A 19,800-nucleotide genomic window follows, 5' to 3' on the forward strand; every position below is an offset into this window, starting at 1 on the left:
AGCAGCTACCCGCGGGTGCTCGGTCGTAGTGTGTTTATTTAAGTTCCGGTCCCCAACAGACGGCAAACACCATACCTCGTCGCCCTCGCTTTCTCTCCGTTTCAGGCGCCTCCAATTGCTGTCGTCTCAACATGTACGACTACGAGTGTGATACCTGTGACAGAGACTTTGCAAGCCAGAGGGCCTGCGATCGGCATATGGACGACACCGACCACTGGATCTGGGAGTATGAATGCGACACTTGTACAGCTCGCTTCTCTACCGAGTGGCTCGCCAACGAGCACATGGACGACGAGGACCACTGGTCCTATCCTTACGACTGCGAGACGTGCAGCTACTCCTTCCGCTCGGCATCCGCCTGTGATGAGCACATGGACGACAAGGACCACTGGTCCTATCCCTATGACTGCGAGACGTGCAGCCGCTCCTTCCGCTCGGCATCCGCCCGTGACAAGCACCAGGACCGTGAGGGCCACTACAAACACCTCCACTGCAAGGATTGCGACAAGTACTTCCGGAGCGAAGACAACCTGCGCCAGCACCGCAACTCGCGCCTTCACCGCGGCGCCACCGTCCCCTGCCCCTTCTGCAAAACCGCCTTCACCACCGCCTCGGGCGTCTCCCACCACCTAGAGACCAGCTCATGCCCCCGTGCCCGCAATCTCAGCCGCACCAAAATCTACGAGGCCATCAAGCAGCGCGATCCCGACGGCATCATCACGGAGCGTCTGGTCGGATGGGCGACCGAGCCGGACCGCAACGCCCAGTGGGATCCCAAGAGCGCGTGGAACGGCCACAGCGGCTACGAGTGCTACGTTTGCCACAAGGTCTTCAGCCGCGCGAGCGGTTTGCGAAGCCACGTCTTCAGTCCCGTCCACCAGGCGCCGCTGTACCACTGCCCGAACAAGCACGGCTCTTGCCGCGGCAAGAAGTTCCCCACCCTGGCCGCCTTGTTCAACCACCTCGAGAGCCAGACGTGCGACTTCATCCGCTTCGAGGCTGTTGGCCGGAACATCGGCAACGTCTTCACCATCAGTAGCAAGAGGCTTATCGAGTTCTCCTCTTAGGGCGGCGCCGCGGGTCCAACGCTTGCGGTGGGTGCTGCGTTCTTTGATTGGTTTTACTCCACACCTTTACGAGAATTCCTTCCGTACTCCTGCCGTTTTCTTGTTTTTCTTTTTTTTTACGGTTGGAGTAGTCTGGGAAGGAGAGGTTTTGTATCCCCCCGCGAGAAAGGGCATGCATGCATGCTATGATTTCTTCGGGAATCGGCATTTAGGGAAACATCCTTATGTAAGTTTTGGTAACATCTGAAAGTCGCTACGGTAGGCTTTTTCCTGTGGTTATCAGGTTTGACTATGGTATACGGTTCAGTATTTTCCTGTACAATTAGCAAAAGGGAAACCATTGTTGTAATTGTATGTACTATACTGGGCGCTGATAGCTTGGAAAAGGTAATTGAGAGTGGCCACCCCGGTTTGTTTGCCGTCTGCCAAGTTTTGCAAGCAGCATGGAAATATTCTGAAGACGCTTGCCGTCTGCGATTACCGTCCGACACACTCTCCTACCCGGTTTTCGTCAAATGCTGCAACAAAATTCTCGTAGGAGTCGGGGTCTCTGCTCCGGGACTGGATCTTCTCTTCGTCGTATGGGTATGATCCAGGACAAGCATCTCTGCCGCCGAATACATAACGACAGCCCTTCCAATGGCTCGAGGATTCCGGCACAGCCTCCGGGGCCCGTGGTATAAATGGAAGAATCTCCGGATCTCTCAATGAACAGGTATGCTAACTCAGTGTACAATCTCGATACTGGCGCAGCATAGTCGATCTGGATCTGCTTTGGACGAGACCGAGGTGTTTTGTTTGTGCATTGGCTCGACGGGTAGAGGTCAGTGTTTGGCTAAGGTTCGGGCCGGCAGTAGGCCGGGTCCCACAAGGCCGACGGGACAATGCCGATATTTATGCACAATCTTTTCTTCCCACCCTTAAGACCATGTTTACATCTCGTTTTCTTTGCAACATATCTCCGTATCGACCAAGATGCCATGCTCCGGTGGGGGAGGAACAACGATGCAGGCGGGAATATACAAAAAACAACCACCAATTCAACGAGACATGCATATGCATACACATGGCTCGCGAGCGGAGTAAAAGGGTTATTACGTAATAGCTCGGGATGTTAAACAAGCGAAAGAACGTCGGCCCGTTCAGGAAAAAAAAAAGAGCAAAAAAATATGGAATCTCTCCGACGGGGAATCTGTTAACGCTGTTAGATTAAGAACTGAAGAGGATTCGAACAGTAAAGACTCACCGAACCCCGGTCTCCCGCGCTTGCTAGAGCAGATGCTTTGACAAGCGGAAATCATCACCACTAGACCATCGAAGACGTTGTCAGACAGCTGAACTGCTGATGGTATGCCAAGCTTTGATGGTGGTGGTTGAAAGATCAACCGTCATATACTGCAGCCACCATGTAGGGTAACGATCAACGGATTTCAAGTGATTTTGAAGATGATAGCGCTACTCGAATCAAGCACGCTGCTGGGGAAACACTTGTTGGTGCGTGATAAGGTTTACATGGAGAGGGACCTCAAGAGACGTGATCCTGTAGGGGTGTCAAGGAGAAGCAACCCAAAAGTTTGTGAGTGTTGCAATCGTGAGTATTATATGCACGCCTATGCTTCCGCAAGCCTTGTCTTCCACAAGGAGTGGCACTGGAATTCATACCTCTGTGGCGTGCATGGGGACTAGTAGTTGCCTTAAGCGAGCACGCTACTCGTTGAAGCCAGGGACCAACACCTCGCATCGCAGCATCGCAGCCGATCCGGTAACATTTTACAACTGTAGCCATGTGTCACGGCGATTAGCCCTAGCTCTGGCTGTGAACCTTACCGTTGCACAGCCAAGCAAGGAGACAGAAAGCCTTTGGGTTATTAATCACACCACGCGGCCCATGCCCACGAAGCTGACGCTCCGTGTCTGAACCAGGCACTCCACCATCTCAAAGTAGAATTCCACGTCACGCACACGCACGCACACACACAACAATAAACGTCGTATGACCGTTGAACGTGAAAGCTGTGTGTCGGCCACCGCATGCCCGCCCAGCTTCCTATTCCGCCCCCACGCGGACCAAATCACACAACGAGAAATTGCAGTTTCCTTTAGCTGTAGAGAGTAGGGCTGCTACGGGCCAACCTTCCTCTCCCATGCCAAAACACCGCCCCTTGGCCACCCGGTTTCATCGTCATCAGGCACCCCTGTGCCCCCCGCCATCCACCCCTCTTCATCGGCACGGCATGCGACGAGGCAAGAACTAGGTAAGGCCCTCATTTTCGGGCCGCAATGACATCACATTCGAAACGCGATCTGCCCAACCCCGGCTTTGCCACAACAGGCAACCACCACCTCACATCCTCATTCATCATCATCATCACCATCATCATCATGCTCTTGCAACATCGCTCGTGTCAGGATTCTATTTTTCATCATCTACCGGACCGCGGTCCACGTCGTTTCTTGCCTAATTGATCTTGACCTCTGAAGTTCTCGTCATCGACCATCACGCCGCCCTGTGCGCTCCCGTCTAGAATGCTGTCTCTGTACAAGGGGTCCCGACCTCTCCTTCCTCATCCTCTCTCTAAGGCTCTTGGCTATCATTCCCGCTTCGTCGTGTATAAGAAAGTAAAACACAAAAGGAAGACATGGGAGAAAAAACGCCAACCCCGATTTTGCTCTCTCGTTCGAGCCCGTGTAAATTAGAGTGAGAAAAGCTAGGAACCCGAGACCCAGGGTATCATCAAGACTTGAAAGAAAAAGAAACAATACTGTAGCTCAGAACCTCTTTCTGCGCCATGGCGCTAGGAACCAAAGCATCGGGCAGTGAGAAAAAGATAGGAAAAATATCAAGTACACCAGACACCCCGCTGTGTAAGTCGGACAACTGTAGACATCTCGCTGCTCGGTCTGAGAAGGGTGCTACCGCTACTCCTTCAGCAGACTCTTCGTCGGTGAGCTCGGTGACTTGACCGTAGTGGTCGATCGATCTGAACTTCCAGGTCGGCTCGACGGCCGTGATCCCGAAAGATGGGGCACAGGCGCAGAAGCTGCCATCGCGGCCTCGCCGCCGCCAATCGCAGCTTCCTCGTCCCACGCGTCACCCCGAAGCATGGCGCGCTCGAATTCGCGGAGGTCTGCCGCCTCCCTGTGGGCGCTGTCGAGCCCCAGTCTTGCGGGATCAATGTCCATGTACGCGTCCTTGAACAGCTTCTCACGGTCCTTCGTGTGATCCCTGTATGCTCCCTCCTCTTCTTCCGCCTCCTCCGCGACGCTGCCGCCTAGGTCTATGCCGAAATCCCAAGGCTCGACGCTCAGTGCCTCTTGGTCGGCGCGCCCGTATACTTCGTGGTTGTGAGGATAGGTTTTGAGGAGCAGCTTGTCGGAGCGCGCGGCCGAGCTGCGACTGCTGTCAAGAGTGCTTGAAGCGCCCATCGTTGGGGCACCGCTGTGGCGACGGTTGGCGTAATCCACCGAGCCGCGTGTGGTGACCGTGTGGCTATCTGACCGGCGCAGAAGCTTTCCGTTAGGTGTCGTTAATGCAGATGGTGGCGACGACACTGGCTCGCCGTTGAGCATGCTAGGCTGGACAGATGCGTGGCGACCGCGAGCCGTGCGGTTTGAGTGGTAATTGAAGCGGCTTCCATTCTCTGTCGCGGTCCCTGTGCCTGACGACCGGCCGTCGAACGATCTTAGGTTGAACAGGCGCCTGAGAAGCGTCCACGTGTACGGGAGGTTGGCCACGAGGAGCGATGTGCTACTTTCTCGGGTGTACCAATACGTCCACAAGCCCCCAAACGGGTTTGTGAACGAGTAGTACTTGTTTAGTATCGATGCAAGGATCACAAAGACGGCAATGCCAAAGATCAGGCTGACAACCAATTTCCGGTGCATGGGGAGACGGCTCCGGATGATCATCTGGAGGGCGAGAACGAGGAGGAACAGATCCGAGGAAATGTTGAAGACGGCATTCGTGATGAGGTGATTCGTCGCGGCGTTGCACTGCGTGTTTGGGGTCGGAACAGCCCAGTAGTTGGGGAAAGGCCGACACCACACGCCAAAGTAGAAGATCTCCATGAAAATGAAACCAAAGGCGACGTAGATGGAGAGTATTTTCACCGCAATGTTTTCCTTTAGGGCAATGCTGCGGCACGAAAAGTCAGCATGGTGGCATCGGCGCCAAGGAAGGAGTGGAAACATACGTGAGGCGATAGTACATGATCAGAAGGCACGCCTGGGACCAGGGTCAGCATGAAATTACCAGCAAAGATGCGCGCTTGAGGGTGGGGGCGCTGCGTCGTCGGCCGGAATGGGAGTCGGCGCAGGTTGCTGCCTATCACGTCCGACGAGCGCGCGCGTCAATCCCCGCAGCGGTGTACTGACCTTGACCGCCCAAATGGTCACGCATTGGCACTGCTCAACGACGAGCACCAGTTTGCTGCCGAACCTTCGCTCGGCAACATTGGGGGGCGTCAAAGAGTCCATGTCGAATCCGGGAGGCAGGAGGTTGCTTTCGGTGAAGGCGACGATGTTGATGGTTACAATTAAAGTCGTGTACGAGCAGAGGGCTAGGGCTATGATGAAGTCGTCGATCTGAAGCTTCCGCAGGTCGCCGCGAAACAGCAGGATGCGCGAAGCAAAGCGGGCGGCGGCCACGAAGATGACGAGCGAGTACCATATCCACGACTCCTCCTTGAGGGAAAGGCTCATGGTGCGAGTCGCGACGGGGACGGGGCGCGGCGAGAGTGAGAAGGAGAGACAAGGACTCGGGTCGAGGGTGGCTATGAGTAGCAGGCGTGGAATTGGCTCTCAGGACTCGACGAGAAGTTCATGGTAGCATGGGCGGCGGACCAGAGGCAGCGTGGAGCAGCGGGCTGGAGCTCGCTGGGTCCCGGGAGGCAAGAAAAGATAAGCAGGTGAGGTGCAAGGAAGGTACGGGCACCAGTACGTCGGCAGTGTGCTGAATAAGAATAGACCGTCGGGCTGGGATGCGTGGCGGCGGGCGTGCAGAAAACGCAACGGGGGTTTGGCAGCTGAAAAGGGCCGCACGGGAGCTGGGGGTCGAGGTAAGCGCGGCGCGGATCATGGGCTGGGAGGATTTTGAGGCGCGGGGGTTATGTGAAGCTCATCAATAATGGCCGGCTGATTAGGCGGCTGCGAGCGCAAGCGGAGACTGCGCCGCCGAATCAAGCCTGGTGTGCGAGCGAAGTGGCCTGTCGCCCACGTCACCGGGATGCGGGATCGTCGCAGAGCATCCGGCCTCCGGACCGGCCGCGCTGTTGACGGAGGCTGACGGCTGACGGCGACCTGGACGGCGACAGCCCACGGCGAATCTTCGCGGCGCCCGCTGGCCTTTTGCTCCGCCTGCCCCAGCACCTAGCCCGCCGATGCGGCAGCCTGTGGGCGCGGCACCGCTGTGGCTTGCGCCTGCGCATGCCGCCTGCTCGTGGCCCGATGCGGCGAGCCTGTCTCTGTGTGTCTCTGTCTCTGCTCGAGACCAGACGAGTCCAACGATCGCCGCCCGCCGAGTCCATCCCGCCGCATCCCTGCCGCCCTTGGCTCCGTAGCCGATGGCCCTACCCGCCGCCTCGGTAATTGCCCATCCAAAACGTGAGGCTGCTGGTGCCACTCGCCATGCCAAAGCCGGCCGCCAGCACTCCCCCCCCTTCACGCCCCGGGGAAGCGCGCCCGATGGTTTGTCGGCCCCGGTCGCGGGTACCTCGCCGCGACACGCACCACCAGGTGCTCCGGCGCCAGCCGCCATCGTCCACGCCGTGGCTTCTGTCATGCGCGACTGTTCCCTGGCTGCCGTACCACTGTTGGCTCGTTTCATGGGCATTTTCGACCTACGTTTCTGCTCAACTATGGTTCCTGGCCTGCCTCAAACCCCACGCTGCTGGCTAGAAGAGCCTGGCACCTGGTGTGACTTTTGGTTGCCTGCCCCTGTCCGGAACGACCCGCCATTCATCAAACGGCCCAGCCAACACGAAGTTTGCTGGAGACCTGTCCGCCTGTTGTGACTTATGGTAATGCCAAGCCCGTGCGCGCTGCCGAACGGGACCCAATCCCACGCCAACGGTAGTAACAGGCCACCGGGCAGGGGCCTCTGCAGAAAATCTCGGGGAACAGGAAAACTCAGAAATCACATCGTGTCAGTTACCAGTGGACCCTTCTCACTGTCCACGCAATGGCCCCAGTTGCCACGCGAACGCCCGATGCGCCTCCACGAAAACCAAAAACGTCCAGTGCAGGAGCACGCGCCAGCCGTTGCAAGCCCGCCCCGCCTGGCTGTGCTACCTCTCTGCTTTTCCCCACGCCCCATCAGCGCTTCTCGTCGCCCTTGGCTTTGTCGACATACTCCACGCCAGGCGATTCATATTCCGACACGAACACCTTGCCCACCGTTTCATCCTTGTTGAGCCACATGGTGATCTTGACGAGCTCTTCGCGGAGCCGGTTCACTGACTGAGGGTCCATGTTCGTTTGTGCGATCAGCTCCGGTAATGACACTGTTCAGCAGGGTCAGCCTTGGCACTCGGGAATAACTAATCACCCAACCCAACAGCCCCCACCAGGAGGCCAACACGTCTTGCCAAGCATCAAGCGACATTGCCACACTGCCACACCGGCACACCTCTGCTGACTTCATATAGACGATCATCTGGACCATGGTGTTTCACGTACCGAAGAGACGGAGCAGATGCTCGCCACCGTAGATCTCGCACATCGTCTTGCCCGCCAGTGCGTCCGTGGGGCTCTCCGTCCGCTTGTAGATCTCCAGGTACTGGTCGCGTTCAAACCGGTAAAGGAGGATGCGGCCAAGAGCTTTATTGAAGTACTCCTTGACACCAGCGATAATTTCCTCGAGGATGTCGGCTTCCGCGCTGCCTGGGATCCGCTTGGGCGATTCCTGATCTTCATACATGTCTAGGATAGCGCTGACGGGAACCTTGACTGGAATGTTGATAAGTTGAAGGTTCTTAGTAATGTTCTCCCAGTCGTCAACCAGGAGCGACTTGAGCCTGTCGGGCATGTGAAGGCGGATGGCTGGCCTTGTGCGGAAAGTCTCTTCCTGTTGTGCAAGTATTAGCAAGTACTCATGCGAAACATGCCAAAAGTAGTGCAGAACAGCAACGCAGATTGAAGTACATCAGAATCGCCAGTTCCACTTCTGCCCCAGTTTTTGAGGACGGTCAAACGGGCTGTTGTACGCCGCTGATTGACAAGCTTGGCCCCCTTAGCTGGCCGCCCCATCATCTCAGCTTCGTTCCCCAGCTCATTTCTCTTTCTCTTCTTGGGCCCCTTCTCTTTCGGAGTACTCTTTCCTTCGGGGGGTTGCTTTCCCTGGCTCTTCCCTTTTCTCTGCGTGGACCGTTTCCCCGACTGGGATTCCTCGACGGCCAGGACCTGAACTCGCTCAGGATTCGCAGAACGACAGGTGGGAGCCATAGCGATGCTGAACGATTCGGAGGAATGGAAAAGTTTGAAGGTACCGGAGAGCAAGAGCGAAACGAAAGAACGGCGCGGGCATATAACGAAGCATGTGCGAAATAGGTACAATAGAATAATGGTGACAATAGGACGTTGAAGCGCGAACAATAGGAAATAGGGTGACGCGAAGTGAAAGTGAGGTCACCTACCCTCTCGACCTCGAAGTCTCTGCCCCTCTTGCGGCCAGCAAGACTCGTTGATGCCACAGGCGTCTCACGACCCTCGCTGCCACGTGCGGAGCCGGCTTCGGGCTTCTTCTTGTGCGAAGTCGCCGCCGTCTTCTGGGCCTGAGAGCCGCGGCGCATGGCTTCCAACTCTTTCTTGAGGTTGTTGGCTAGCTCGCGGTTCTCGTCGTTCAGCTTACGCAGCCGATCCTGCGGAACCCAATCGTCCCACCTAGCACGTTTATTAGCAACGTCGAAGTCACGGTCGAGCGACATGCTAAGGCTTTTGGAAGTGAAGCTGTGGCGAATGAAGTCCCAGAAGCCGGGGACTCGCACATCAAGAGCGGCGTAGCAAACGGGCCCGGAGGTTGTTTCAGGTGAACGGGGTGATGGTCGGCGAGCAGCAGCGAAGTGAGGACAAGGAGACGCGGCTGCAGCTAGCCATGGAGCGGTGACGGGACCGGTGAAAGGGAGCGTACTTACGTGGCCTTCCAGCCTTTGTAATGGACTTTGTAAAGATACGCGCTCTTCTTGTCGTTGGGATCTAACGCCTTTACATCAAGAACTTTGGCCTCGTAGAGAAGCTCGTGATGGAAGCACAGCGCTTTCTCGTCCTTGGAAAACATAGGCTGTGATGCAGGCGCCATGACGAGTGCGCGAAGGGGCGGCGCGAGGATGAAGTTGACGGGAGACAAGACCAACGAGGCAGTAGCGGGTCGGAAGGAAGTTTTCGAGGCAGAGTCTTGATGCGGCGTTCACGTGGTTACGGGTATGGCTGCGCAGGAAGGAGCGAAGAAAGCGGCTTTCTGCTGGGGGACGCCCCGACGCGTCGACTCCCGTCCTCGCTTGTTCCACGGCGCGTCCGCCACCAACGCGTCACTCACGCCCACACTCGGACCTGCGGTACTCTCTACCCTCGCACTGCTCCTCTCCGCCGCGACCATGGCCCCGAACGAGTCCTCGATCCTCTCCAACTTTCTGCTCCCTCCCGCGCCGCTCCAAACCATCATCACCCTGCGCCAATTCACCGACCTCTTCCCGCGCGCCCACCAGTCCAATCCCGCCATACCCAGGCTGTACCGCGAGCTACAGCACCAGCGTGCCATTGATACCGATGACGTGAAGCGCAATATTACCGCTGAATGCAAACGTGGCGAACGGCAGGCGCGCGAGGTTGCACGAGCACGGAGGCGCGATGAAGCTGCCGACAGCGCTGCCGCCGGCCTCACGCGCCAGGAGGAGATGGACGTCAAAATGGAAGAGGACCTACACGGGCGCGCTGGCGCTACTGCGCGTGTGACTGCAGGCAGGCCGAAGAAGAGGACAGCGGAGGCGGTCGCTGAGGATATGGAACAAGCTGAGCGGGACATTGAAGTGGAGATTGCGGGAATCGAGGAAGAAACCGAAGCCGTGTTAAACGACCTCAAGAACGTTGTCAGTGATCTTAGTGATCTAAGATACGGTCGTTTCAACAAGCCAGCAGCTGGTGGCGAAGAACTAGGGCCGGAGACAGTAACCACTCTGCGGCAACTACAAAAGGTGTGCCAAGATATTGGAAATGGTTGAAGTCTAAGCTATGGACTTCAAATAACCAGACTCCCACTTCTCTCGCAAGGGCCTTTCGGCTTTCAGCAAGCATGAACCCGCTACATGCACCCACCGAAGGATCAGCTTGCTCCCAATAACGGCCATCTGCAAGACGACTTGCTTTTCTGAGGAACTCAATGTGGGTACTGGGTCCTATGTAAGCATTGAGTTTTCAGAGTCAGTTCTCGTTGTAGAGGACACCGGCGCCGGCATCGATCGCGCTTAGACCGGCGACGGCTTGCCCAGACGAGGTATTCAAACACACATAATGACCCTAACAACTTCGCGTTAGGGAAGACATGAACATGATGGAAGATATAAGGGTTTTGCTACGCCTCAGGGTCTAACAACGGGAAGAGGTTCTATGGTATTTGACACCGGTTCGCTTTATTATCTGAACACTCATGCAACCTTGCCCTTCCTTGTGCTACCCCACCAGGTTCCGACCAATGCCACCGCATTCTCCACCAATCTAATCCATATCAAGAGGATAGCAACGAGGATGCGGACTATGTAATCCTTCATTGTGAAATGAGGCTTATTGCCTCTAATGAACTTCGTCTCGACCCTCTTCCATGGCACATCGCCACCCAGACCCTCACAAGCCACTCTTATTCCAGATACAAATCCGTCCTCATGGAAACCATAGCCAGTCCAGGCACCAGCATACCAGATGCCCCTCGTGCCTTGAATTGTAGGAAGCAGCTCCTGGGATTTTACTACTGCGGCAGTGTACAGCGGGTGCGCATATTGAATAGCTGCCTGCGTAAGCTCAGGCCTTGGCATGTGCGGCGGGTTCATGGTGACAAGCACGTGGCCGTACTCTGATACAGGAATGTGCTGCAAAATGTTCATGTTGTACGTTAGAGACACTGTGCTTAGCGCGCCTGACGAGGAACCTTTGGGGGCTGATGGATTAGACACCTTGGGTCTCAGTGCCGTCGGAGAGCTTGTCGTGAGGTAGTTCCAGGACGACCAGGCAGCCTCACGACGGGGCATGAGTGCCAGGTCTGAGTGCAAGAAGACGGTGTTGGGGCTTGTGTGGAAGGCGCTCATGATCTCTTTTTCCTCGGTTGTGGCGGACGCGGAGATTATGCTTCTGGCCTGGTCGCCGTGGCATGCTAGAATAACGTCGTCGAAGATGTCTCGTTGGCCGTTTGGGAGCTCGATAACCACCTTGCCATCCTCGTTCGCAACGCTCTTGACAGCAGCCGACAGATGAATCCTGTCGGATGGGAAGTGCCGCATGACTGCATTGATGTAGGACCGGGCGCCATCTTTTACCGTCAACCATGGCGGTCGTACGCTGATGGTGCTAAGGAGATGATGGTTCCAGAGGAAGCGAATCAAGGTCAGAGCAGGGAACTCCAGAGCGCATTTATCGGCACCGGTGCTCCATACGCAGGCAGTCATAGGAATCAAGTAGTCATCTCTGAAGCTGTCGGAATATCCCTCGCGATCTAGATACTCTCCGATGCTAAGGTCAAGGTCGACACCAGCGTCATCCTGGAGAAGATCGAGAGCGAACTGGTTGAAGCGGATAATGTCGAAAATCATACGCCAATGGGAGAGGCGGAGAAGGTTTCGACGTTGAGCAAAGATGGACGGGAGCGAGGTGCCTGACCACTCGAATGCTCCCTCGTCTCGGGAGATGCCAAAAGTCATGGCAGTTTCCACCGTCTCAACGTTGATGTCCTTGAGGAATGCGATGAAGTTTGCTTGACGAAATCAACAAAAGCCCGTCCATACACAAAGACCGACTCACGGTAAGTGGCAGTGTTAAGCACAATGAAGCCGGTGTCGACTGGAGTCTTGCGGTCTTCATAACTGAACTGCACGGTGTTGGTGTGGCCGCCCAGGCGGTCGGCGGCCTCAAAGAGGTGCACTTCATGAGGGGTATCTCGAAGGGCATAGAGAGCGCCAATGCCGGTGATGCCGCTGCCCACAACTGCAATCCTTTTCTTTTCCATGGTGTTGATTGTTTCGTGGCTGTTCGCGATCAAGAGTGGGACTGACTTCCAGAAGCAGCAGGTGCTGACATCATCCGGCTATGAAGGTGAGAGACAGACAACCGCGGGATCAAAGAATAAAAGGCTGTCTGAGGAAGATGGTCGGAGAGAAAGAGGACTGAGGACCAGCGAAGGCAAGTCTCGGAACACTACTAAAACGATCGCAAAGCGGAATGCAGCAGGGGGTGGTGCATTGGACGCAGCAGCAGGGATCGGGCGCTGGGGGCGCGCCAAGGCCCAAGCCAGGAACGGCCAGCGACTCCGGCCGCGGCGACATTCCACCTCCTCCGCTTGGCCACCGCTCGACGCCAACCACGCTGCGTGACGACCCCACCGCCAACCTCGAGATACCCCCCGCATCTTCTGTCGATCGGCTTCGCTCGTGCTGGACCCTCGCGCGCTCGCCTCTGTCACGACTCACGACCGCACCTTCCACCATCCGCGCAACCCGCCCGTCTCCACACCAGGCACCAGCCACTCCGAGGAGAGAGCATTCTTTGTCCCGACAGAAGCGGGCTGCGACTGTTCACCGCTAGTCTAGATTGACGCAGCATCGAAAGCAGCAATCATGGCGGACATCATGGACTCAGAGGCCGGCTCGGAGCGCTTCGCCAGCTACGAAGCCGAGCTCAAGCTGGTCCAGGCGGACCTCCAGCAGAAGCTCGACCAGATCCCCGAGCTGTCCGGCGAGCCCAGGAAAGCCGCGATACGGCAGGCCGAGCGTGCCCAGGAGGAGGCGAAGGAGCTGGTAAGACTCGGGCATGGATGCGGGAGACGAGGCCAGGCCCGACACTAACAAACACCCGCCGCAGCTCGACCAAATGCGCATCGAGAAGCCCAACATCCCCGGGCCCGCCAAGAACAAGGTCAACCAGCGCTTCCGCAACCTGCAGCAGGATGTCGACGACCTTGGCCGCAAGCTGACGTCGCTGGCGTCGGACCGCCGTGCCTTGTTCGGCAACCGCTACTCGGACAACCCTACGGCCGATGACCAGCTCGAGCAGCGCCAACAGCTGCTTTCGGGCACCGATCGTTTGGAGCGTAGCAGCGGTCGTCTGAGGGACAGCCACCGCATTGCTCTGGAGACTGAGGATATCGGTCGCAACACGCTGGCAGACCTGGCCTCGCAGAGGGAGACCATTGAGAGAACGAGGCAGAATTTGCTGGAGAGTGAGAGCTACACCGACAGGAGTATTAAGACGCTGAGGGGGATGGCTCGTAGGTACTGTCTCCCTGTTAACCCACATCTGGCCCTCTGTCAAGAACCCTCTTGCTGATACAATATCTATTCACAGGATGGCTACGAATCGGGTGATTACAATTGCAATCATCACTGCTCTTGTTCTTCTTATCATTGCGGTTATTGTCAGCAAGTTCCGGTGATCCGGTACATATTCAGCGTGGGATTGTATGATTTACTCTCGAAGACGGCGTTCAGGAAGACCAGAAGGAGGCAAGCTGGGAAGCGTTTCATCAATGACATCTTTTGACCAACATCCATCGAACAGTGAATTGCAAAGGAACAACCGTAGCCTATCTGCATCTACCCCATGGAGATGTTGCACCCTACTTACGTTGACAGTGGAGTCCTACTATCTGAACGTGTTTGCAAGGCTATGGAGCTCATATGGCTCATGTATGCCCAGGAAGTCGCTTCAACTGTTCATGCTAAAGAAAAAACAGGGGGGGAGGGGAAGGTGTTGTCCTGCATAGGGTACCGAAAAATCAATGTTTCGTAACCCGCTGTGGGCATAATGTGTGCTCATTAGATATCGTGTCTATGCTCATTAATCTGGAGCCGCATCTGGCTCCTCTGTGTATCTTCTCACATCGCCGTCTGTGTCTCCACCTTCTCATCCTTCTTGCCTGCACTCTTTCCTCCGCCCAGCCGCAGCTTCTCAGTCGTCCATTCCATTAGACTTTGCTGACTCTTCGTCTCCACCTCCTTTTCCAAGGCTTTAGCTTCTTCATCCGCATCCTTGCCTTCCCCATCCTCCTTCTTCTGTCCTTTAGCCTCTTTCTTCTCCTCCTCCTCGGCCTTCCGCATCTCTTGCTCCTCCCTCTCTACCTCCACCAAGTCGACGTCCTCGAAGCCAATCTTCTTGAGAATCCGACCCGCCAGATACCGGTAGCGCGTATGACCCGAGACCATGTCGCTGACGTCCACGTTCTCAACTCCCCTCACGCCTTCGACCTTCTGCAGACCCGCCACACCATATTGGATGCTGGACGTGCGATACAGGAAAGCAAGGATGTAGTCGTTAGTAGAGTAGACGTTAACAACGCGGCCGGACACGACGCTACGCATACGGCGCCAGTCGCCGGCGGTGGACGGCGTGGGCGCGCCGAGCATGACGACGCTCTCGACCAAGCCGAAGGCTTTGCGCTCGGCGAGGGTCTGCAAGCAGGAGTAGATGACTCGGGCGCCGAGCGAGTAGCCGACGAGGGTGACGGGGCGCTCGCCCTGGGCGCGGTTGATGAGGGCGTCAGCGAGCACCTGGCCGGCCATTTCGCTGCGGGCCTTGGCCACGCTGAACGGGTTGTCGACGACGCGGCTGATCTTGAGCAGGCCGATGGGCCAGAGGGCAGCCGTCAGGCTGGCGAAGACGGTGCGTTTGATGATCTCGCTCTTAGCGTAGCCCCACGCTGCGCTCTTGACCATGCCGATGAGCGCGTTACCAAGATTTAGCATTGCCTCGAGCTCGTACCGCAGCGCGAAGCCCTCGATGGACGGCGCGATGACACGCCACGGCTCGACCACTTCGTCCTTGTTGGTCAGCCAGCCCGAAATGCCGATCGCGACGCGTAGACGCCGGTGCTCCTTGTCGAGCTTGCGCGGGCGGTGGAACTCTTGAATGGGGACGAAGCCGAAGTCTGAGATCTCTTTGGCGTATTGGTCCATCATCTTGCCTGTCATGCGGCCGCCGTAGGCACCGAAAAGGCCGCCCACGATGACGCTGCTGGAAGCCACCGCTCCCAAGTAGCCAGCTGCAGCAGTGGCACCTAAACCGAGTCCACCCATTACGGAGCCTAAGAAAAATTAGTTAGCTGTATGGATGAGGGGTGCTTGCAAGCCACTGTCAACATACCTAACCCGGCAGCCAACAGAGGGGCGGCCAAACCGCCAGTGATGCCCACGACAGCGGCACCAGCGACGGAAGCCAGCCCGACCTTCCACTTGCGGCTTGTAGCATTCTCCTCGGCCTTCTTCTTCGTCTCTTCTTCCGCCGACATCTTATGAGCCGCCTCCAGCAGGCCTCTCGCCACCTTCTTCTCATCGTCGGTCAGAAACTCAACACCCAGTCGCAAGCTGCTCGCCAAATACAGCAGCAGGATCCTCGAATGCGCCGAATAATTCTCCAAGCTCAGAAGCAACAGCAGCATCGAATGCAACACCAACGCTCTCCTCTCCTCTCCCAGCTCGACAAGCGGCGTCTCGATCGGCGGGTACAATTCCTTCAACGCCCTACCCACCGCCTCGTCCGGCTGCGACGACCTCGACGACGACGACGACAGCGTCCGCTGCCTCGTGCCCTCCTTCGGCGCCGACGCCGCGACCGCCTTCTTCTTCTGGCCCTGCGCCGTCTCCTTTGAGTTGACGACCTCGCCGACGCGCGCCAGCACCGCGTCGCGCCAGTCGTCGAAGAAGCCGAGCGCCGCCCTCTTGAGCTCCTGCATCGCCGGCGCCGAGAGCTCCTTCTCTCGCTTCTCGCGCTCCCTGCGCTGCTTGTCCAGCGCCTCGACGTCGACGCTGCCCGCGTCCAGGTTGGGGTTGCGGAGCGCGTCGTCGCCCGTCAGGTCTGCTTCTGGTTGCGAGTCGGCGCTGTCGAAGCGTGCGTCGAAGGCGTCGGTGATGGTGGCGCGCATCGACGCGAGGCAGTTGGCGAGCAGGAGCGTGAGCTCGCCGCGGAGCTCGGGCGTCTCCAGTACGGTGGTGAGGGATTGGCCATCTTCTTCTTGCTGTTTTCCCTGCCCTTCGTCGTTGTGGGACCAGGGCATGTGCCCTGAAAGCATCTTGGACATGGTTTGAGTGCTGGAGTGGATCGCTTCTTGGCGTTGGGTTGGGTCAAAGGACTGTGAGAGTGGCGGAGTAGCTTGCCAGCCGTCTAGCTGAGAAATTGCATTCGTTTGGGTGATGTGAAGCAAGGAAGCATTTTGGAATGCTCTATGAGTTACTGATGACGTACATGGCTTGGCCGCCTTCCTGCAGGGTCCTTATCGCTGCATGCAACGTCGCTTCCGAATCTACGCTTGTCGTAATGATGTTGGGCGTTTGGGAACTACTAGGTATTGCCTGATAGATGCTTATGGTAGATCTCCAAGTGCCGTAGGAGTCGCGTCCGGCATGGAGCAAGCATTGCAGAGTCGGGGACCTAGATATGTCCCTCTGTGCTGCACTGCCTTATTCATCGTCCTTTTTAGTCTGCCCAAAAGGGCAGCCAAGGCAATACCTGACAACTAGACAGCAATACCAAATCGTTTCTCTTCGCGTTTCCCGTGCTTATGATCATGGGCGTCTGGTGGTCAGTATCTCAGCGTGTCGGCAAATTGAACCGACTGAACGTGCGAGAATTGAAGGTGCTGTCTGCAAAAGTCATGTATTCGTAACTCCGCACAGAACCAAATGAACGAAAAGCTGCAAGAACGCCCGTTTGCAACTCTGGCATGAGTGAATAGACAAGTCTCCTGTCTTCGCTGGTATTCAAATACGTGCTGCTTCCAATGAGATTTACCTCGGCGTAGCTATCTTGTTTCTTCGCCTACGAGAAGTCTTCTTCCTGCTTCTCAATGTTGCCCTTTACGCGGAGAAGCAGAGTCGTCTTCCACTTGTCAAGCTTCGACAGCTGATCGAACTGGAAAAGCTTCTCGGAGAAAAGCTCCTGGTCACCGCCCTCCACTGCTTCGGCAAGATCATTGAGAAGCATGGACTCCCGAGTCGATGAGAAGGTGTGGTCGAGGTCGTGGTAGCTCTCCATTGCCCGCCTGGCGCCAACCATATCCTAGGTGATGTCAGTACCGAGTTCGTCAGGCCAAAGCTGTCTCCTTCATCCTTACGTTGGTTGCGAGATGGCAGATCCCTCCCTTCAACAGGTATTCCTTGACCGACCACTTCATGAGATTGTTGTTGATGCTTGACTTGGCGACACGCTCGAAGTTCTCAATCGCCTTGTAGTAGTCTCCCTCCAGAGCCGCAAGGTCGCCGACCTTGAGGAACAGCTTGTTCGCCAACCTGTAAGAACTGTCAGCCAATGGCCGGATCGGAACCCCGGTAGCAGACACTCACGCTTCGGCATTGTCCTGCTCGTACCAGCCAGCAGCAGTCTCGTATGCCTCCATAGCACGCTTCTGATCGCCAAGCTCAACCTCGAACAACTCCGCAATGTTCTGCTTCCATGTGGCCGCCCGCCTGAAATTACCCTTCAAAGTGTAGTGGTTGATGGCGACTTCGAGACAGCGAGCGGCATCTTCGGGGTCCGTCTTCCTGTACGTCTTGAAGGCCTCGGTCATGGTGTTCGCTGCGTCATCCGGCTCGTTCAGGTTGTTCTGCTGGATCGCAGCGGCGCGCTCAAATGCCAGGCCGGCTTCCTTGCCTATGCGAAACAGCTGCTTAGTGCCATGCGTTTGCGCCCGGGCGGGCTGCGGGGCTCGGCTCACCCTGCTTCTGCATTCTGAATGCGTTTGCGGCCTGGATGTACAGTTCCGCAGCATTCTCGTACTTTTCTCCACGGCCGCCGAACAGACTGAAGCCTGAACCGGCCGAGGCGACCGCCTTCTCGGCCTGCGGGGAGCTGTGAGCATTCGCCGAGCTGGTCTCTGAGGCGGCTTTAGTACCTTCTGCAGCAATGCGCGGGGGTCCTGTGTGGCCATGGTGTGCGTAGGGCGTAGGGAGGTTGGTATGCGGGTGTATCAGAAAGGATGGCTCTGAGATCTCGGCGGGTGATGGTAGTAGAGTCGCAGTGCGTGGTGGAGGGGCGGTGTTGGTCTTGGAACCATTACGAGGCAGCGGCAGTCGCAGCCCACTTGGTCCACGCCCGACAGCCTATCGATAAGGAACCGTGAACCTCACCTCTCCAGCGACATCATCCGTTTAAACATTCCGCTTTGACGAAGCCGACACCAACTGTCTTGTGGAGCCAGAATCTTCGGTATGGATCATAGAGCGCACTCATGAATATTTCATGCTTCGTCAGAAAGCATGCCAATGGGCGCAAAGAAACACTAACACGGCCGCCGTAGCGACATGATCAAAATACGCCCGCTTGCGCAAAGCGCGAGGTGTGCGAGCGCTTCTGCATCCGTACGACCGCTGTCATCCATATCACCGCTGGTCTCATTGCGATACTCCTCCACAAAGAGTGCCAAAGACATCGAAGCCCTCCTAGCCCAGCCCACATGGTCGGTCAAGACACTGCTTCCTGCCGAAGCTCAACCCACCGATGCACCAGACATCACTCCAAAGCAGTTGCGACATCTCCTCAATCTCTCTGCACTACCTGAACCTAGAGATACGGTAGAGGAGGCGAGAATGTTAAAGACCCTGCGGTCACAGCTCCACTTCGTGCGCGCCATCCAAGAAGTCAACACCGAAGGCGTATCCCCACTACGTGCTATCCGGGATGAGACACGCGCTGTTGAGGATGAGACCAAAATATCCTTACACTCGCTCAAGGAGGCCCTAGATCAGGAAGTTGTGCGCGGGAAGCATTACAAAAGAATAGAAAGGAAAGAGGGACCCGTAGACACCAAAGGCGCAGAGGACTGGGATGTGCTTGCTCATGCTGAACGCAAGGTCGGCCGCTATTTCGTAGTGGACAGTGGAAAGACATAAGAGGTGGGTTGAAGAAGGCAGAGCCTCTCGCAAACCACGGCTATGCCAGCGAAGGGCGGTCATGATGGATAGCCATGGGGCTTTCCACACGACCTGATTGCAACGGTTTCGTCGCCAAGTTGCACTGCAACAACAAGACAAAGCACGCAATGATGCGGGCACAGATTGGATGATGTCAACCGCCAGGTGAGCAAACAGCTGATCTCCGGCATGCCGCCCTTTTTAATGCTCTAGTTGCGCGCACGTGTATTTCCTTTGTTTGAACCTTAGGTTCTCGTATGTTAACTCTCATTTTTGGGCGACTAGCAAGGAAACCAGTTTGTGCTACCCCCACAGCCAACCTATGTCAACCATGTTTTCGTAATCTCATTACCCTCGCTCGAACCTTCCCGCGTACCGGTCTGTCTGTTGCCGTCTCTTTCAGGCTGTACATCGAATCAAATCGCCCCAACGCCAACGCCGTAACAATCTACACGAGGAAAGAATAGATTCAATCGAACATGGATCCGACGCCAAAAAGATCGAAGTTCCTTTGCAAATTCCTATTCTGGAAAAGTGTACAAGCTTCGCACTGGCCTGCATCTGCTGTGGTACAACAGTTGCAAAATGAAAGAGCTTCGGTTGACGGGAGATCGGGAGTGGGAAGACGTTCTGGTTTTGGA

General features: G+C 56.5%; 9 protein-coding genes across 9 annotated transcripts; 4 read left to right on the forward strand and 5 right to left on the reverse strand.

Moving 5' to 3' along the window:
• Positions 1 to 131: 131 nt before the first annotated feature.
• BKCO1_4400059 (zinc finger protein) lies at positions 132 to 1,067 on the forward strand (the record flags this gene model as incomplete). Its single annotated transcript, XM_020276116.1, has 1 exon — positions 132 to 1,067. The coding sequence occupies one exon, from the start codon at positions 132 to 134 to the stop codon at positions 1,065 to 1,067; it is 936 nt and encodes a 311-aa protein (XP_020128110.1).
• Positions 1,068 to 3,986: 2,919 nt separating this feature from the next.
• BKCO1_4400060 (family decarboxylase) lies at positions 3,987 to 5,768 on the reverse strand (the record flags this gene model as incomplete). The annotated part of the gene is made up of 3 exons (XM_020276118.1): positions 3,987 to 5,202; positions 5,261 to 5,292; positions 5,442 to 5,768. The coding sequence occupies 3 exons, from the start codon at positions 5,766 to 5,768 to the stop codon at positions 3,987 to 3,989; spliced, it is 1,575 nt and encodes a 524-aa protein (XP_020128044.1).
• Positions 5,769 to 7,379: 1,611 nt separating this feature from the next.
• On the reverse strand, positions 7,380 to 9,360 carry BKCO1_4400061 (histone acetylase complex subunit; the record flags this gene model as incomplete). Its single annotated transcript, XM_020276119.1, has 5 exons — positions 7,380 to 7,567; positions 7,743 to 8,130; positions 8,208 to 8,465; positions 8,699 to 8,945; positions 9,197 to 9,360. 5 exons carry the CDS (start codon positions 9,358 to 9,360, stop codon positions 7,380 to 7,382), a joined length of 1,245 nt encoding a protein of 414 aa, XP_020128043.1.
• Positions 9,361 to 9,655: 295 nt separating this feature from the next.
• On the forward strand, positions 9,656 to 10,279 carry BKCO1_4400062 (cnl2 nkp2 family protein; the record flags this gene model as incomplete). Its single annotated transcript, XM_020276120.1, has 1 exon — positions 9,656 to 10,279. The coding sequence occupies one exon, from the start codon at positions 9,656 to 9,658 to the stop codon at positions 10,277 to 10,279; it is 624 nt and encodes a 207-aa protein (XP_020128069.1).
• Positions 10,280 to 10,702: 423 nt separating this feature from the next.
• On the reverse strand, positions 10,703 to 12,270 carry BKCO1_4400063 (amine oxidase; the record flags this gene model as incomplete). The annotated part of the gene is made up of 2 exons (XM_020276121.1): positions 10,703 to 12,018; positions 12,066 to 12,270. 2 exons carry the CDS (start codon positions 12,268 to 12,270, stop codon positions 10,703 to 10,705), a joined length of 1,521 nt encoding a protein of 506 aa, XP_020128068.1.
• Positions 12,271 to 12,877: 607 nt separating this feature from the next.
• On the forward strand, positions 12,878 to 13,692 carry BKCO1_4400064 (vesicle transport v-snare protein; the record flags this gene model as incomplete). The annotated part of the gene is made up of 3 exons (XM_020276122.1): positions 12,878 to 13,057; positions 13,122 to 13,531; positions 13,605 to 13,692. 3 exons carry the CDS (start codon positions 12,878 to 12,880, stop codon positions 13,690 to 13,692), a joined length of 678 nt encoding a protein of 225 aa, XP_020128065.1.
• A 442-nt stretch (positions 13,693 to 14,134) lies between these two features.
• Positions 14,135 to 16,332, reverse strand: BKCO1_4400065 (uncharacterized protein; the record flags this gene model as incomplete). The annotated part of the gene is made up of 2 exons (XM_020276123.1): positions 14,135 to 15,339; positions 15,399 to 16,332. The coding sequence occupies 2 exons, from the start codon at positions 16,330 to 16,332 to the stop codon at positions 14,135 to 14,137; spliced, it is 2,139 nt and encodes a 712-aa protein (XP_020128064.1).
• Positions 16,333 to 17,069: 737 nt separating this feature from the next.
• BKCO1_4400066 (vesicular-fusion protein sec17) lies at positions 17,070 to 18,177 on the reverse strand (the record flags this gene model as incomplete). Its single annotated transcript, XM_020276124.1, has 5 exons — positions 17,070 to 17,309; positions 17,365 to 17,539; positions 17,594 to 17,900; positions 17,965 to 18,088; positions 18,142 to 18,177. The coding sequence occupies 5 exons, from the start codon at positions 18,175 to 18,177 to the stop codon at positions 17,070 to 17,072; spliced, it is 882 nt and encodes a 293-aa protein (XP_020128067.1).
• Positions 18,178 to 18,550: 373 nt separating this feature from the next.
• BKCO1_4400067 (uncharacterized protein) lies at positions 18,551 to 19,138 on the forward strand (the record flags this gene model as incomplete). The annotated part of the gene is made up of 1 exon (XM_020276125.1): positions 18,551 to 19,138. One exon carries the CDS (start codon positions 18,551 to 18,553, stop codon positions 19,136 to 19,138), a length of 588 nt encoding a protein of 195 aa, XP_020128066.1.
• Between the last annotated feature and the right edge of the window lie 662 nt (positions 19,139 to 19,800).

This window comes from Diplodia corticola (assembly GCF_001883845.1).
Source record: "Diplodia corticola strain CBS 112549 chromosome Unknown scaffold44, whole genome shotgun sequence".
Classification (NCBI taxonomy): Eukaryota; Fungi; Ascomycota; class Dothideomycetes; order Botryosphaeriales; family Botryosphaeriaceae; genus Diplodia; species Diplodia corticola.